Source organism: Lepisosteus platostomus, chromosome 14, assembly GCF_059453375.1.
Source record: "Lepisosteus platostomus isolate fLepPlt1 chromosome 14, fLepPlt1.hap1, whole genome shotgun sequence".
NCBI classification, from domain to species: domain Eukaryota; kingdom Metazoa; phylum Chordata; class Actinopteri; order Semionotiformes; family Lepisosteidae; genus Lepisosteus; species Lepisosteus platostomus.
In genome coordinates, this window is record NC_142624.1 from 17,160,331 (window position 1) to 17,179,257 (window position 18,927).

The 18,927-nt window shown below is 37.8% G+C and overlaps 1 protein-coding gene across 1 annotated transcript in view; it reads left to right on the top strand.

Annotated features, from left to right (window-relative positions):
* Positions 1 to 879: 879 nt before the first annotated feature.
* pfklb (phosphofructokinase, liver b) overlaps positions 880 to 18,927 on the top strand; it is a 31,063-nt gene continuing 13,015 nt past the window's right edge. The window contains exons 1-9 of the mRNA XM_088607261.1: positions 880 to 1,143; positions 3,934 to 4,007; positions 4,684 to 4,761; positions 9,892 to 10,081; positions 11,590 to 11,755; positions 13,089 to 13,133; positions 15,129 to 15,237; positions 17,254 to 17,349; positions 18,179 to 18,271. Coding sequence (XP_088463387.1) covers positions 1,068 to 1,143; positions 3,934 to 4,007; positions 4,684 to 4,761; positions 9,892 to 10,081; positions 11,590 to 11,755; positions 13,089 to 13,133; positions 15,129 to 15,237; positions 17,254 to 17,349; positions 18,179 to 18,271 — 927 coding nt within the window. The 5' untranslated portion in view covers positions 880 to 1,067. The remainder of the gene's footprint in view (positions 1,144 to 3,933; positions 4,008 to 4,683; positions 4,762 to 9,891; positions 10,082 to 11,589; positions 11,756 to 13,088; positions 13,134 to 15,128; positions 15,238 to 17,253; positions 17,350 to 18,178; positions 18,272 to 18,927) is intronic.

The window sequence follows — 18,927 nt, forward strand, 5'->3', positions numbered from 1 at the left end:
TTAAATTTCAATTGTCTTTTGTTCTTCATGTTGCCTTGTTTTTGTTGTATCAGGTCACTAAATTAAGATGGCCCGGTACTAAAAAAAACTCAATCTTAATGTTGAGCAATGTAGACTTAGAAAAAATATTTTTTAAGATTTACAGTACACCAATAATGGCACAAATTCCAAAAACTCTGCTAGCTCTGTTTAGACACATTTCAAAGTATTAGTAACAGTAAGTGAAGCATTAACATGACTTGGCAAGAATCAAAAGCCTTAACCACTATTTTAAAAATATTTTTTGATAAAAATGTATGAAGAAACCTGATTTGTAATTCAATTTCACATTCCATGGAAAATAACTGTTTCTTGATCTGAGGGATTTTAGGATTGTAAAATGGCATTTTTATATGAAAGTAAATATTCTAATACAAAACATATTTATGTACTGTATATTAGTGCAATACATAAATTTCCTAAAATGTAGTTTTAATTATTTGAGTTTGGAATATCAAGATAACGTTTTTACCCTATTTTCGGTATGCTTGCTCTGTCATAGAAAAGAACTATCATCCCAGATTTATTGTGTCAATTCGGATATGTATTAGCAAAGGTGTTTATGATAGTAAAATTTAATTTTGGGATTATACTCTATAGCTATTTTCTTTCTGTCTCATTATAGTCCTTTGGGCATTCCGTCATCTGGTGTAGCCTATTTCCACGAATGTTTTAGTAAAGCACAGTAATGCACATCTGTTTCATTATTTTATATTTTGGTCGTTCTATTTTTGATGTTGTTTTAAAAAAAAACATTCGGTCTCCCCAATCCCCCCCCTCCTCCCAGGGAAGGGGAGAAAAGCTTTTAGGAGAAAAAGGAACCAATCTTTTCCACTGCTCCGGAACATACAATCCTGATAGAGGGCGGAGTTGTTTAGCTTCAGAGGGGGAGACTTTAGCAATTACAGCAAAGGTCACTTGGTTGTGCGTCCTGCTGAGAATAGCAAGAAGCTGCTGTATTTCAGCAGAAAATTGGTTGCATTTTTTTTATTTCGCTGTTTTAGGATTCCAGTCGTTCCTTTATCATCATGGACCTGGAGAAGCTGCGAATGACCGGGGCTGGAAAAGCCATTGCCGTCCTAACTAGTGGGGGAGATGCTCAAGGTAGACAAATCTGCGTTGTTTAGCAAGCTATTTGAAAAATAAATAATAGATTCCAGCGCCTCTGATGAGTCGGTACAAATTCATCAGCTAAGGACATATATATTCCTTTTGCTAATGATAAAATAATGAATCACACTTAATAGGTAAAAAAATATGCTTTTTATTCATTACCATAACATTTAAAACATCTGTACGCAATCATTTTATGAATCAGTTTATAACATCACTTTATTAGCCCAAAACAATATCTTGCATTAGGAATTCGTCTTTTCGCATGCCCCAGCTTGCTCTCCATGAGACACACAATCGATACAATTGATCGTACGCGTAGTTGTATTTTGCATAACTTAAGGCTGCATTTTAATTTATGTTTTATAATTTGGGAATTTTATGTGTGCATACATTATTTAGCAAGTATTCTATTAGCTTTTTGTTAGTTTATTTAGTGTGCACATGCGTTTGTGACATTAAATATTTTTGGGAAGTGCAAATTTATATTGGGGTTGGCTACGTCGGCCTGCACTTTACAGTACATACACTTTTTACTGTCCTTTAAAACTTATTTAAAAAAAAAATTATGAGATATCGTACACCCCTCGGCTCCATTTAATCCCTTTAACTCTCACATGGTGTACTACATCCCCTGCGCTATCGTGTCACGTACAGCACGGGGGGAGTTCCCCTGTACGTGCCCACAGTCAGGACTTTTGCAGAATGTAAAATGGAGAGTGGGGGGGACATACGATTCTCAGACTGGCAAACACTGGATTTTAGATTTAAAATTCTAAATTATGAAAGACGGAGAGAAGGAGTGATAAACAGATACAGAAATTAGTAATATATACTTTATATTGTACAATTTTACTAGGTTACTGTTTGGATTGCCACATGCCATCTTTGGGTTGTCTCTTTATGATTATTTTATCTGTGCAAGTCACACCGTCTGTTCATTTGAATTATCTCAGTAAAGAATACATCAATGCATAGACCTAATTAACTTTAAAGTGTCTTTTATTGGCATTAAACCACTTCAATTAGCTATTTCTTGGTACAGTGGATACAAGACTTTGTATGTGATCCAGAGTATGGAGCTTCTCCTATCCAGTTCACAGGTATTTAATAGTTAATGAAAGCTTTGCTCTTTTTATCTGTGGGCAAGTAAAGAACAAGTTATTGCTTGTTTGTGCTAAAGGCTCTGATCTGATCAAATTCATGCTGTAAGAGGTCTGTTAGAGCTGTCATTTACACTAAAAAGAACTGAGTTTCACATTCTGATTTTCTCTAGACAGTTTGGTACATCAGCTGTTTTGTTCATGCGTCCTTCACTTCCTTTAGACGTTGTCCATTTTGTCTTGCATTTACCAATCTGACCTCAACTGGTTGCTAGGAAACAGTTGCCCTGAAACGTGCCTTACAGAGGCACAGATGCAGGCATTCAGCTCCTTTCTTTTTTTCATTGGTAGATTTAATATTTGGATGTTGAAATGCTGTGTGGAATCAAAAGAAGAGTCTGTGAAGTGTTGAATGTTACCATAGTTTTTCTGCATGCTGGTATGAATATATTTAAAACTAAATATGCACTGTGTGATGCCGTTTGGAGTGGTAAACAGCAATGTGCTTGTGTAGGTGTCTTCCTGGGCAACAGACAAACCCCAACACAAGCCATAAAGTTCAGAGTTTATTTTGAAGTTTTTTTTTTTTACATCATTGAGGAAAACACTAGCCACCATCAAAACAAAATAAGCAAAATTAAAATTTAGCTCTTTGTTGAACTCCTTGCTAACTCATATTCATATTGCTCTTTACTACCAAGCCGGGCAGTAATGGTTACTCAGTCTACACAGTCTACATGGCAGTCCCACACAGGGTGTGGTGCCTCCTGGCCGTAGTCCCACACAGAGTACATCATTTGGTTGGCTGCAATTCACTCCCTTCCACTCACCACACTGTACTGCCAATAGTCTAATAAAGACTGTGTGAGGGCACACACCATCTCCCTGCTCTGGATTGCCAGCAGCGCCCATAACATGGCTGACAGCTCCAGCTGGCCATCTTGGCAAGGGCGAAAAAAAAGAACTGAGTGCGATACTTTCTGTGGGACACATATCTCACAAATCTATTAAACTATAGGGTTTTATCCTGCACGTCTGATATCAGAATGGCTTAACTACAGCATTCTTCAAAATAATTTTTGTGATAGTCTGAGGATGTCTGGGCTCCCCAGCCTAAGCTGTTGGATATGGCACTTGTCAGTTTTGAAATGATTTATCTTATTAACGTGATTGTTAAAGCTTCTAGTCATCTCATGTTCACACTTGGTGTACAGAATGCTCTCTCTCGAGTAGGAGTATCTTTACTGTTTCTTAATACTATTACATTTAAATGACATCACTGCCCTCCCTCCACACTTTGTTCCCCTCTTTTAAATGTTTTATGCAACATACTTAGAACCTTATTTTTCAGTAATTGATTCTTTGGATGTACAGTATTTAGTGCCTTTCATCCCAATCGATCCCAGTGGCCTTTATATATAGGAGTCAACTGACTTTATTCACCGACCGGGTGACATAAGATAGCCATTATGTACCAGCATCCCCACTATACAGCAGAGGAGACAGAGAAATGAATTAAGGGGGGAGGGCTTAAGGAACTCAGACTTTTGCTGGTTCTTGTAACACTAGTAGTTATTGTTAACAATTTTTGGAAAAAAAGGTAAATGTGTCTCATGCAGTCATTCTTGTGACCAAACATCTTCAGGTACAGACATAACGTATCTTTTTGTCATTGCAGGGATGAATGCAGCTGTCCGAGCTGTAACACGGATGGGAATATTTGTAGGAGCCAAGGTCTATCTCATTTATGAGGTATGTTTTTTTTGTTAAGTGATGTAAAGGTCTTTTCATGGTTTATAACTTCTATAGGGGCTACATCATTGGTGCAAGTTTGGATGCAGATTAATTTGAGTTTTCTTGAATCTGATATTACTGCACTGTTTCATTCGAACCCATTGGGGTTATGCTAATATTTGGATTGTTAAAGTTTAAAGCTTAATATGTTATTCTTAATGTTATTGTTAAGATGATATTATACAAAAATGTATCACTTTGTATTATTTTTTTTTAATTAATATGAATAAAGTTTTGCAAAAATATAATTTATATTTATTTCCATGATTAATATGGACTATATGCTTTTAAAAGACATCACAGGCCTAAAGGTATTTCTTAGTATGTCGTAATAAGTCTTATAGCTCTGAAAAATAAAATTCCTCCTTTGCCCATTTAACAGTAGTTTAAATCTTGATTTTTCTTCCTTTTTATTTTATGAACTTGAGTTTCAAAGACTTTGGTTTATTTCCATGTCGTTTTTTCCCCTCTGGTTCTTTAATGGCAGTCTTCAATATACCACTTTGTCTGATTTGTATACATTTGTACTTAACTGGAGTCACATGCTGTACTTATTGTTTTATATGCAACTCATGCCTTGACTTCACAGATCTATTAACTGGCATTCAAACAAATTGTCTCTGTTGCACTGCAGGGTTACCAGGGGCTGGTGGATGGGGGTGACAACATTAAGTTGGCGAACTGGCAGAGTGTTTCCAACATCATACAGCTGGTAAGCCAGACATTCTCATGTGAGAACTGTAGTTGAATCTGAGTAAGACAGAAGCCCGTCAGTTTGAATTTTGAACTTACTGTGGTGAGCACCGTGATGAGGGGTTTTGGAGTCTCACAGTGTCGAATCTGTAGTTAAAATTAGCATAGGCTCTTTCCTGCCACCTCGCAATTAAATAGCTGTCTAAAGATGGCCCAAACAGCCCATAGTCCTTGTTCTCAAGAAATCTCTAGAATATTGCCAACTTTATTGAATTTTTTTAAAAGAGTTGTCTATTATGTAAATGCAGAGTTATATACAGTAAATCCTTCCACTTTTCTAGTACCTGCTGAGTGGACTGTCAAACCAGACCATTTAAATGAGCAGAAAAACATTGGCACGTTGTGAAGAAAGGATTAAAGCACCATGGGAATACAATCATACCACATTGACCATCAGATAGATATCAATGTGGTATGACCTCTGCAAGATATCAGTGATATCCAGGCTTGTTATATCCCTTTATCTGTTTTTTTTTATAAAGGATTATAAACTAACACAATGACAATGAGACTTCTAATAAAGCTTAATCTTAGGCATTTCAGCTAAAAAACACAGTGTCTGGCAGATACCATGCAGAACTAATTGGTCAGTTTAACAACAGCTTGTCTGAGATTTCTGCACAGCTCTTGAAATTCTGATGGCCATTCTTTATAGACTCTTAATATCCAGACATCCATCCATTTTCTAACTGCAGAGGAGTCAGAGCCTATCCCGGCAATCAACAAGCGCAAGGCGGATACACCCTGGTCTGGATGCCATGCCATCACAGGTCACACACATACACAGACTAGCACACTCTCACACCAGGGCCAGTGTTACCAGAACCCAGTTAACCTACCAGTATGTCTTTAGACTGTGAGAGAAATGGGCACCCAGAGGAAAACCATGCGAATATGGGGAGAAAATACCAAATCCACACAGATAGCATCCCAGGTCTGGAAGTGAACCCAGGGCCCCAGTGTTACTTGATCACCGCTGTTTTCCTGATGTGGCAACCTCAATCATTCCATTGACTTGCAGAATGGGTTGGAAAATCAGGGAAGCAGGAAAAAATTACTCCTACAATAAATCTTATACCAATTTCCATTTATACAACCATGAGACTGACTAATAAGCCAGAATGATATCCAGGTTAGTTGCCATCCCTGTATTAGTTTCTTTACTGTGGAAAGACAGATTTATATTTGTGATGCCCTGGGATAAGATTAGATTTATTATAGCCATGAATGTCGGGATGAAGTGAGTCAGGAAGGGTGATTAAAGAGCAACTGTAGTGGATTAGAAGCTCTGGACGTTTTTTGCTGGAGTTTCATCACCATGATGTTGTGCAAAGACTTCATGTGACAGAATGCACAATTTGGGAGCATTTGAAAATGATGCCTTTCTAATGTTTATGTAATTGGTAACAAGATAACCAGGGTTTAAAATCTAACTTGAGCTCAGCCAATTCTGACTGTTACTGCTTTCAGTCAGACTTCATAATGAAATGAGCACACATCAGGAATCCTTTGTCCTGTAGAAAAGGGTTATAAACAATTATGTCTTTTTAAGCTTGATGTCTTTGACTTGAATGATTACAAGGCAGCAAAACAGATGTTGTTTTGTTCTTTTCTGTTAAGGTCAGGTCCTTACAAATTTTGCTGTACTGAAAAAGTTGTTTTGATCTATTTGAAGCCTTGCTTTCGTTGTCAAGATAATGTCCGTGCAAAACATAGTCTCTGCATCTCTGTGTTTCCAGCTGTCATGCATTTATTTCTGTATGACTAGTGTTTTTTAGCTCTTCCTCATTCTGTCTCTCCTTTTCTCTTTTTCTCCCCTGCCTTGTCTAGTACTGTTAAGGTTGATTATGAGCTGGTAAGGATCCTTTTGCTGCATGTGATTCTGGCTGTTTGACAGACAGTTGAGCTTTATATAATAATTGCTAAGGTTTATTCTCAGAATACAAATGGACTGCTTACTAAGGTAGTGTTAAACCTTTCACTACCTGGAGTTTTGTATCAATTGCAGCTAGAGGAATTTGAATTCTTTCAGTCTCAGATGTAGTTCTGTTCCTCATAACGTTTCATTCTTCTCATAAGATTTGTGTGAGGAACACTCCAGTTCCCTGGCTGCAGTCTGTCAGTATTTCACTTTTGGACAATGTATATTTGGACATTGGACAATTTGGGACCCCAAATAACACTCTTATCATAAATATACTGGGCATAAAAACATATCTGTGCATTTATGTTTTAGAAAAGTATATGCATTTTGATATTTTGATTTTGGATTAAATCATCTTGTTAATGAGAAAGTTGATTGTGCACAGTTGATGATGAAATTTAACCTGTTGAATCTCAAGCCTTCTTTGAATCAATAAAGAAAAACAAAGGAAGGTGATAATATGTGATAATCTTGCTTATCAAGAAAAAATCTTAGTGCCTTAGATATTTTGGGGCACCACCTCTGGTGGATTTACTAGTAGTTTCACTGCTCTAGCAGTAAAACCAGGAGTTGTGTGGACTGCCTTGATTGGCACTGGCAACATTCAAGCAGGACATTGCCTCTCCTCATGCTGCTGGTGTAACAGTGGCTTTCTTTTGAGATGAGAATGTAACAGTTATGTTGCTGATGCCCTACTCACCAGACTTGAGTCCATCAAACATTTGAGGGATAAGATGGGATGATTTGAGGCAAAAGACAGCATCTTTAACCTTGTGCAAAGCATGTATCGCAGATATACTTCTCAGATTGCTTCTACTAGTGGCCACGCTTATGACTAACCTATGACTCCAGAGCCCCTGTTGATCAGTACTATTGATGACAAATGCTAATCGGCATAATGAATTTACCTACGCTGTGACTTTTTTAATGAAGAGACAGCATGCCTGCCACAAAACATTTCCTAATGATAGATAGCATTTTGAATGTTTTGCAGTTATGATTGACAAGCATTTTTGATACTCAGTGCAGTTTTGTTTTAACTGAATAACAGTTTGGAAGAGACTACTAGTCAGAAAATACAGGAAATCTTTAAACATCCCATCTTTTGCTTCAGATACTGACATTTCCTCCTGGTGCAGGGAGTCAATCTCATTCTAGCTCGCTTTTCTTTTCCTTTTTAGAGTAGTCCTTCATATGGTTAGATAACCAGCCTAGATTCTCTGGCACTAACTCATTGTTGCTTTTCAAGGGGGTGTACGTCTTTAGAATAAAATTGCCCATTGGCTCGGTTCTTTCTAAAGGCGGAGAAAAGCTTGTTTTATGATCAGATGTTTTTGCTCAAGATCCTCAGCCGGCTCTCGTAGGTTTGACAAAGTTATGCATTTACAGTGCCCTTTGCAATTTAATTACATGTACAACTAAAGTGAATTTGGTTTCCCACATTTTGTTATGTGTTTCCTGATTGTATGGTTTAAAATGATTCCATTGGTTCTTTCATAGAACACACCAAAGTAAAACTCATTTAAAAGTTATGTATTGCAGAACTACCTTGAAATGTTGTATGTAAGGGCATATTTTCAATGATAAGTCAGTATGTGATCTCATAAAGCTGATTTTCTTTACAGTGGTTGTGTCATTGAAAGTACAAAATCATTGAACAGGGATAAAGTTCCTGTTGCAACAGTGAGAACACGTCTGTGGGGTAAAGTTACTATAGGCTTGTAAGGCATAACAATTGCTTCTTTAATGGGATTTCTGATTATAAGCAACCTTAAATGCAAAGTGGCTTTTCAAGTGGTCTCCTTCATTTTCAGTTTGCTTATTCTTTCAGTATCAATGCTGACAATGTTAATTCTATACAAACTCGAGTGCATTTTGTATCAGATTGTCTTTTTGCTGATTGTTTGCGAGTGGTAGCTCATCTTGTATGGTAGCCCTGCTCCTGGGGATCCCAAATCCATTTTGCCTTTACAGGTCATCTTGAATGTTTTGTTTTTAACGATGAGAAACACTTTTATGTTATTTAGCAATTAAGGAAGCATTTTGCTCATTTCAAATGAACTCTGCATTACGTAATTTAAACATGCAACTTCTTATATTATCACTGATTAAATTGTTCCATTTAATTAAATCAGATCTTAAGAAACTGGTGATTTAGTGGCAACCATTAAAACCTGCTGGGGTTGTTAGCGGCTCTCTAGGACCGGATTTGAAAATCCCTGTTATACTATGTCTATGTGCTACAATACTGAAAACTATTATATCTAGACATTATTATATCTAGAAAATGGCACCACTTGGGCATTATATACTTATTAATGAGCACAGTTACCAATGTTTCATACTCTATAGAGAAAACAAACATCATTTAATTTACAGGTCTTTATCAAGATTGTCCTAGTTTAAGTGATATTTATTATCTAATATTGAATGGAAGGACTGTTTTGAATCAGCCGTTGCTGACACTACATCCCTTCTTTACATTCATGTTACATGTACATAGACATAGATTCTAACACGTAATGATCTATCAAAATTTGGACCTGAGAAGTCACAGTAGAAACAGTGCCATTATCCACCACAACTTAACATAACCAACTATGAGCCAAGGATGACCTGATCTGTGGAACGTTCGCTTTCACTGGCAAACTGTACTTAACTACAAATCTTAAGGGTTGTTTGCAGAACCTGCTGTTTTTGTACACTGTAGATTTTTTTCCTAGAAATTCTAGTGGTAAATAAAGAAGTAGAATACAATTTATATGTTTGTAAATATTTGTCAGTATCTGCAAGGTGGAGATATTAACTTTCCATTCCCTTATCATTGAGGAATGGAATGTTAACAGTCTCATGGCTGCTGTTTAATTGATGTAGGGGTTTGTTACTTGGAAGTATTTTAGATTTTAGTGTTATTCAGTTGTAATGTAACACTAAATGTTACAATGTTAAATGAAAATGTTTTTAATGTCGCATAGAAATAGCATTACCCTTAACAAGATTCTTTTCTATATGTTTTTAATACAAACCATCAGATTTTACTAATATAGCAACTTTTAATTAACTTGAAATAAAACCTTCTTGAAGAACAACTGCTGTCCTAAGCGCTCACCTTGTTCTTGAGTTCTATTTCCCTTTCCCTGACTGTTTTTTTGCCTATCTTCCCAGGGAGGCACTGTCATTGGCAGTGCCCGCTGCAAAGCATTCACCACCCGGGAAGGGAGGCTGGCAGCTGCCTTCAACCTGGTGCAGCGTGGTATCACCAACCTGTGTGTGTGTGGGGGAGACGGCAGCCTCACAGGAGCCAACATCTTCAGGACCGAGTGGAGCGGGCTGCTGGCAGATCTGGTGAAATCTGGTGAGGTGGATCGGACATTCATCAATGGGCCTAATGCACTGATTGAGGAGGGTACAACAGATGTGTCTACAAAGAACAGTGACTCCTAATCACACTGGCACACAGGTGCTACTGGGGCTCTGCCTACGACTCATTTGGATATTTTTAATTCCGGCACAAGATTACAACTAGAAACTCCGGTGTGTCTGACTGCCATTTTGTTCTTGAACATCAAACTACAAATGTCATAGGAACAACTACACAGATTGACTTGAGAATGATAGGGTTTCTTTACACAAAAGACAGGTTTAGATGTGAAGTACATATGATGCAGTAATACTTTTATATCCCAAGTGTGTCATATACTATAGTTTCTGAAGTAATCTAAACGAGTTAGCAAAGCATTGCAAGTAGTCTAGTCTTGAAGAGATGTCTTGAAGCAGGAACTACTTTGTTTGGACAAAGTGGGTTAAATTATTAGGATATGCTGTGGTTATCAAAATTATTCACCACCCTTGGATTTTTATTTACATTTTATTGTGTCATTATACATTATATATATATGGAATCATAATGTATTTAATGGGGAGTTTTTACTCTTTAATGTTAAAGTGAAACCAAAATTCAACAGATCTTCCTAAATTAAATATAAATAGAAAATTACTTTTGTATAAGTATTCTCCCTCTTTGAGACAGTATTTGGTTGTGGCATGCAGAAATTACAACCATAAGTCTTCTTGAATAAATTTCTACCAAATCTGCACATTTGAACACTGCAGTTTTCGCCTATTTTTGTTTGCAAAATTGCTAAAGTTCTCATAGGTTAAATGGAAACTGTTGCAGCAATTTTCATCTCCTGCCACAGATTCTTGATTGGATTGAGGTCTGGGCTTTGACGGGGCCACTCCAGAACACTGACTTTTTTCTTTTTGCACCATTCCAGTGTGGCTTTGAGAGTATGTTTTGGGCCATTATCCTACTGGAAGATGAATCTTTTCAGATCTGGCTTTTCTTTTGATCTCACTTCTTAATTGAACCAATTAATTGGATAAGGAGTTAAATCATCTGTATTTTCCAGGTCTTAAATAGTTGCTAATTTAAAGTTAATGTCAACCTACAGGACCTCAAGCTATTATTATACTCAGATACTATTTGCAATAGTTCAGGTGGGTAGCTGCGTCAGCATGCGTAGCCTGCAAAGGAACAAGTAATAGGTTTATTCCATGCTGAAAAGAGAAGAGAAAAAATGCAACATTTCAGCTTTGAAGCCTTCTTCAGGTGTCACACGGGTCTTCACACCTGAAACGTTGTTTTCTCTCTTCTCTTTTCAGCATGGAATAAACCTATTACTATTTGCAATGTTCTAAACACCTGCATTTTTTTGCAATTACTTTTCTACAACCTAAATATTTGTAGGTTTCAGAGGCCCCATCAAAACTCTAGACACAACTCTTGGCACATTTGCATGCTGCTTCTCATTAGTAGATATGACTGGGCATATTTCATCATGTTTATGTCTGTGTTGGCAGGTAGGATCACAGAAGCCATGGCACAACAGTACAAACACCTGAACATTGTGGGGTTGGTGGGCTCCATTGACAATGACTTCTGCGGAACTGACATGACCATTGGGGCCGACTCTGCCCTACACAGGATCATGGAGGTCATTGATGCCATCACTACTACAGCGCAGAGGTCAGACGGTCATTTGAAAAAATCCAAGCCTAGCTTTTAATGTTATGCAGATGTAGTCCATTTTTAAGTGTAATATATTTATTGTATTCATCTGAAATTTTAATAACGATGGTTTCATATAATAATTGGAGTGTTCCTTCAGACACATTTGAATGTAAGTTCATCTTTGTGACCCACACCTGCAAGTCTGAACTCCAAGAAATATATTTTTTTGGTTTCTTTATGATGAACTTATCATGTTTTGTTCTGTAATGGTGGTACATGGTATTTCTTGATGATGTGTTTTAAGATCGATTCTACTTCTTTTATTATGGAGTGTAACTACTGATATTTTAATCAAATCCAAATGTTCATTAGCTTTCTTTTCTTTAATTTCCTTATTTCAGACTTCATCATTAAATCCAATTTAAATGAATGTAGTATAAATGCAGCCAATACTAAATGAAACACTTCAAAAACCGACAGTATAAATTACTTTGAATATACATTTGTTTTAAAATTACACAGTTTAATTAGAATTTAGAATAATCTATAGACAAAATTATTATAAATGTATTCCAATTAAACTTTTAGTTAGACCTGTGCAGGTTCCACTGATTTTCATTTTTTGTCAGTTTTTCTCAACATTGTTTAGCAAATAATCTCAGTCCCCCTCTATTGTACTCTTTGACAAAAGCAGGCTGTTTCTCAATTTCCACAGTAATGGAACTGCTCCTCAGCTTGGTTTGTAGCTCAGTGTGTAATGTAATTGCTAGATGGTGAGTTGTTGGTTACTGCCATTTTGTGACAGAATGAAGAGAGATGCTTTACCGTTGTGCTTTCAGAATTATTTCCTGGTTGTTTTGTTCTCTGATTACCTTTAAAAATGTCCAGACTTGCTCTCCAGTTAGCACAGCAGTTAGATGTCATTCTGAAATTTTCCTCCTAGCTATTCATTGGTTGAGTTTCTCCCATGCACTCATTTAAGATAAGCACTTAGGAAAAAATAGCTGAATTGACTCATGGAATTCAGTTTTCCATACAAAAACATTGGCTGGATGACGAGCTTGTCATAAGATGTTTAATGTAGTAAAAATAGGAGGTACATTACTTGTGCTTGAGAAATAAAGCTTGTATTTCACTCTTTACAAGCTGTCATCTGTCATCCATCTTTTCCACTCTCCCTCCTACACAACGAAATATTTTGTGTAGGACACATGATAAATAAACTAATTGTTTTCTCGCACTATCTTTGAAAAATTCAATTTTAACTTTAGATCTATATTTAAACAATTAAGTTACAGTAACCAGACATTTCCTGTTCATTTCCTGATATTGTTGATTTGTCTTGTAGTCACCAGCGCACCTTTGTCCTGGAAGTCATGGGGCGGCACTGCGGGTGAGTCTTTATCGGGCCTCCATGTCTGTTCTTATCCTGTGAACATTGAACAGGTCTATAAAGCTGTGGACATAGAAAAAAAAGTAACTACCCTTTGTCAGTAAAACCAAGTGTTTAAGTCTTTTAGAAACAACTAGTCTTTAAGATATACCGTAAAGAGAATTGAGGATACCTCTGGCTCTAGATGGCTAATTTCAGTAAAGCTTGGTAACTTAACTAAGCCCAAGCATGAAGAAATCCCAAATATTTTTTTATGAATTTTGGAAGGAAATCTCATCGGTAGCTCTGTTGCGCGTGTGTGTTTGTGTCTGTGTGTGCCCTGCGATGGACTGGCGTCCCAGACATTTATCCTGTCTGTTGTTTGGCAGGATAGGCTCCGGCTCCCCCACGACACAGTATTGAATAAAATGCTTAGAAAATTAAGGGATGGATGGATTTCTTAGGTAAATCATGGGTTTTAAAAGCTATTCATCTGAACTCTTACATGAGCCCTTGTTGTCCATAGTGCCTTTCAGGACACATCATCTTAAAATGAAGTACAATAAAGCAAAAGAGACGAGTATACACAAATTAAAAAGGTAAACAAATTATAAAAGTGAATTTTTGAAAATTTAGTACTGACTTGCGTGACCTGATAAGGGCTAGAAGATCACAGTTTAGGAGCTACAGAAAAGACAGCACTATCTCCCAATGTTCACACAGTTGTCTTAGAAACTGAAAGAAGACCAGGGCCTAAAGAGCGTAAACATTCAAGTTTATAGAGATTTAACCATGCCAAGCCATGTAAACCATTATAGGGGAGCTGCAATATTGTGAATCTTATACTGACATCCACACTGAACTACATTTTAGTTTTGAATAAAATATTCCCGTAATCTGTCCATCAAATTACGAGCCCTCCATTTATTACAATTTGCTTATACGAGTAGAAATCTACTATTCCCATTCCAAAAACCACCAGGGCAACAATCACCATTGGTTGCACAGAAACTCTCAAAGAACTTCAATTTAAACAATAGCTTGATAAGATGGGTCCTAGACTTCTTAAAAAAACAGATCTCAACAGGTCAAATTAGAGAAATGGTTATCTGACAATCTTTTCACATCTACTTGATCACCACAGGACACTCTTGTCTCCCCTACTGTTCATTTTGTACACTAATGATTGTAAGAGCAAACACAGATCACAGAATAATATCTCATTACATTTGCTGATGACACAGGTCAGCTTATTAAAGAACCCAGAAAATCATCATGGTCCCATTGTATTACTAGGTGGTATGATGAGTTCTATTGGAACTTTGAAAACAAAGGAACTAGTCACTGAATAAATGCAATACCCCTCCAACTTACTGTATTTAACAGTCAGACTGAGGCCATTGTCAAATACTACACGTACTTTGGACTGGACTCGTAGACAAAAACCTAAGATGTGACACCATTTGTGAAAAAAACAACAGATACTTTTTTTTCTTAAGAACCTCGGCTATTTCAAGGTACACGGAACTGTTTTCACATTTTTCTATAAATCAGTTTTTGAAAGCGTCTTGCCTGGTTTGGCAACATCAGTACCATTAGTTGTAATAGATTGGTAAAATTTGTGAAAATAATAAAGTCATTGTAACGAAGAAAGGACAGTTACACTTTACTTTCTAATACTGGAGATGATACTTTTGTACTTTTACTTGAGTAGTTTTCTGGAAGGGATCTTTTTGTGAGTTACTTATTTTTAGAATTAACAATACTTTTACTTGAGTAACATTTGGTTACTTTTTATATCCATGGTTTTAACTAAAATAAAAGATACCATCACAACACTGCAAACTAGAGCTTAAAATGCAATGCGCAGGTAAAAAATGACCAAGTTGTCAGTGTTCAAATGCAAAAGGATTTGTTGCAGCAATTTTCTAACCTTTGATAATGATAAGAACTGCTCTGGCTTCATTGATGGTTGTTGATGCACTGTTGACATTCATACTTGTGTCCTGCTTTCAGGTACCTGGCTCTGGTGTCTGCTTTGGCATCTGGAGCTGACTGGCTCTTCATCCCTGAGGCACCTCCAGAAGAAGGCTGGGAGGATCATATGTGTGCCCGACTGGGAGAGGTAGGAGAGCCTGCGATTGCCACCCGCTGTGGGCAGTTCTGATCATTGGGCCTAAAACCCTGTGTCATAGATGTCTAATCTATTTATGTAATTTGGAAAACAAATGAATAATTCCTTATACTTATATAGTGCTTTTCCAGACTCTTTGCTCAAAGCTCTGTACAGTTAATGGGGACTCCCCTCCACCACCACCAATGTGCAGCATCCACCTGGATGATGCGACAGCAGCCATATTGCTCCAAAATGCTCACCACACATCAGCTATTAGTCGGGAGGAGAGCACAGTAATGAAGCCAATTCAGAGATGGGGATTATTAGGAGGCCATGATTGGTAAAGGCCAGGGGGAAGTTTGGCCAGGATACTGGGGTAACACCCTTACTCTTTTTGAGAAAGAGGATTTTTAATAATTACGAACAGGGGCATTAGGACACACACGGACCACAGGGAGAGCGCTTGCAACTGGTCTCACTAACGCCTCTTCCACCAGCAACCGTAGCTTTCCCAGGTCTCCCAGCCAGGTACTGACCAGGCTCAGACCTGCTTAGCTTCAGTGGGTGGCCAGTAGTGAGTTGCAGGGTGGTGTAGCTGCCAACAAATTGTAGGTACTGCAGCCCACAGGGATGGTGTTGTGTGACACTGGGTTAGTGTTAATGCTGCATTTTTTTGGGAGCATGGGGTCATAATAGGATCTTTGAATGTGCGGGTCTTGGCAAACAGACACCAAAACAGAGCCACAAGGTATAAATAGTGCTCCTTATTTGCAGGATATACGATATCCAAAACCACAAAAACAAAAGCTCCTCTTTGCGATTCTAATTAAACTCCAAAATTTCTTTGCCAAAATAGAAAAACATTTCATTGAATTGCATCATATGAAAAGTTGTTCAGATCTGGGTTTAGTTCCAGATAAAACATTTTCTGTTTCTGCCAAATTTGATTTTTGTTTCCTTTATAATCTCAGCAACAGCTTCACAGCAGTTTTATAATATCTATAGAAGATTTAGATGAAGTGTTAACTTGAAATCAAAGAATAGATTGGCTTAAATTCATTAGTGTGTAAATAACTATATTATCATTTGACTGTATAGTGCTTAGGACACTGTTTAACAAATCATTAACACAGTGTCTTTCAGTAAAGTGTTTTTGAAAGCTGCAGTAACTTATGGGTACTAGGTCAATTAACAAGGACACCTACAGTGAGAACAGAATTGTCTATTGTCTTTCATTTTTACTTTTTTTAATTGTGCACACATATTTGACATCATGTACTATGACCTTTGCTTATTAAAAATGTCTTCCATGTTTATATTGTAAGGAGTGGTATCGTTGCATGCTATGTAGGCTTAAAGGATAAATTCTCCGACCAGTAGTTAATGATTAATTGTAGTACAAGGAAATAAGCACTGTGACTCATGAATGAAATGCCTGGAAAATTTATGCTTAGAGTTCACAGTGTCACACAACATCAAACTGGTTTGTACTACTATGAGTCTAATGACCTGTGAGATAACACCCATTTGAGGCCATGACTTGTTGACTGTAACAAACAGTTTGTGAGAAGCACAAAAGATGCATCTTCATTCAGTGTTGAAGGAGGAATACTTAAATAGGTTCAGTTTCTCTGTATTCCTGATTGCCTTCCACAGAACTATTCACCTCTGAAACAGGAGGCATTGCTGCTTGTTGGTACTCCAGCTGCTTTCCACGGAGTGGAAGCAGGATTGAGCAGAGCAGGAAGATCACTGTATTCCCACATGCACTCAGTGTAACACTGTATACTTTAAGGGGAAGTTAGAACTGGACTTCAAGAAAGTCAGATTGGTGGAACAATAAAAGCTTGGTGAGACGACTGTGAACCACAGATATCAAAGTACAGAAATGTAAGTGGTATTACAAAGGTATCTGGAGCATTCAATACTCATCTTATTCTAAATAGAGGGGGACCACTGTCCTGGAGAAATTACATGTTATCCGTGCACACTGGTTTTACTCGGTCATTTCATTTCTGTTTCCAGAGCCGGAGTAAAGGCTCCAGACTGAACGTTGTGATCATCGCTGAGGGAGCCATTACCAAGACTGGGGAGCCTATCTCCTCCAACTATGTTAAGGATGTGAGTGTAAGAGGCTTTGAACGTCCTGTACCAGGAGGCTCTTGATACTGTTACAATACATTTCTTAATGTGGATACATTTGTTGAATGAACATCGTTTCAGCTCTGCAGGGTGCAGATCAAGGGTGTTAACATTACAGTAAACGCTGTCAAAGCAGTTTCTGTTTTAGTTTGTTGGAGAAGAAATTATAAAATTAGGATGGTATCGTCATGTGACACTATATTTGATAGGGAGAGATGTAGAGATCAGCAACGTTATGCTTTTTAAGTAAATTATTGCCTCCTCTTATGGAGCTGAAGTGTTGCAGTAGTTTTAAGGTAAAATAGCACAGTGACAGATTATTGCTATTGTATCCTAATGGATAATGTATAATAACATGTAGTTCCACACTTTTTTGTAGACATTCAGTTTATTGGTGATTTAAATTGCCTTTCTGCAATACAAACTTGTTAAGCCAATGATTCCAAAACTTCTTGACATAACCCACCTTTTTGGTATTTAACAAATTTGTCTCCATGAAAGCTCATGTGGCGTCATAGTGGGTAATGGATGTTTGCATTATCAATCTTAATGGAAATCAAGATATCTAGGGAAAAAAACCCTTAATAAACAAACCTTTCTACCATGTATGTAATGACGACAACTAGAATATTCACATTGTTCCAGCACCCATACAAAGTCAGGTTGAATAAATTTGAAGAGAAGTGAGGGAAGGAGGGGAAATGTCACCATTGTACTGTGATACTAAGAAGTTATCGTAACGCTTGTGTCGCCTCCTTGGTGGGTCTTGAGGGGCCAGTAACTGATGCGAAAACGTTTCTCTGTGCAGCTGGTGGTACAGAGACTGGGCTATGACACACGAGTGACAGTCCTGGGACATGTGCAGCGAGGAGGCACACCCTCAGCCTTTGACAGAGTACTGGTGAGTGCTGGATGCCACTGTAAAACCCTTATTTCCTTCACACCTCACAACTGATCCAATTTATGTTGTCTTGTACAGAAATGTCCTTTGAGATTATTGCTTTATTCAGGTGGTTGTTTAAAGCGAAGATTTCTACAGTGAAAATCCCTAAGCTTAGATTAAGTCAGAAACCTGATCTTTTCATATCCTTTTTCACTACATTTATTGTCCCTAGTTAGGTTTGCATCTTTGAAATTCAAAAAGTGATCTGTCGTATGCAGTAGTAACCCTGTGCTCAGTGCTCTGCTGCATGGAGCAGTAAGCTGTACGGGAGTCCTGTGCTCAGTGCTGTATCATATGGAGCTGTAAGCTGTACAGGAGTCTTGTGTTCAGTGCTCTGCTGTGTGGAGCAGTAAGCTGTGCATGAGTCCTGTGCTCAGTGCTCTGCTGTGTGGAGCAGTAAGCTGTGTGTGAGTCCTGTGCTCAGTGCTCTGCTGTATGGAGCAGTAAGCTGTGCGTGAGTCCTGTGCTCAGTGCTGTATTATATGGAGCAGTAAGCTCTACGTGAGTCCTGTGTTCAGTGCTCTGCTGTATGGAGCAGTAAGCTGTGCATGAGTCCTGTGCTCAGTGCTCTGCTGCATGGAGCAGTAAGCTGTACGGGAGTCCTGTGCTCAGTG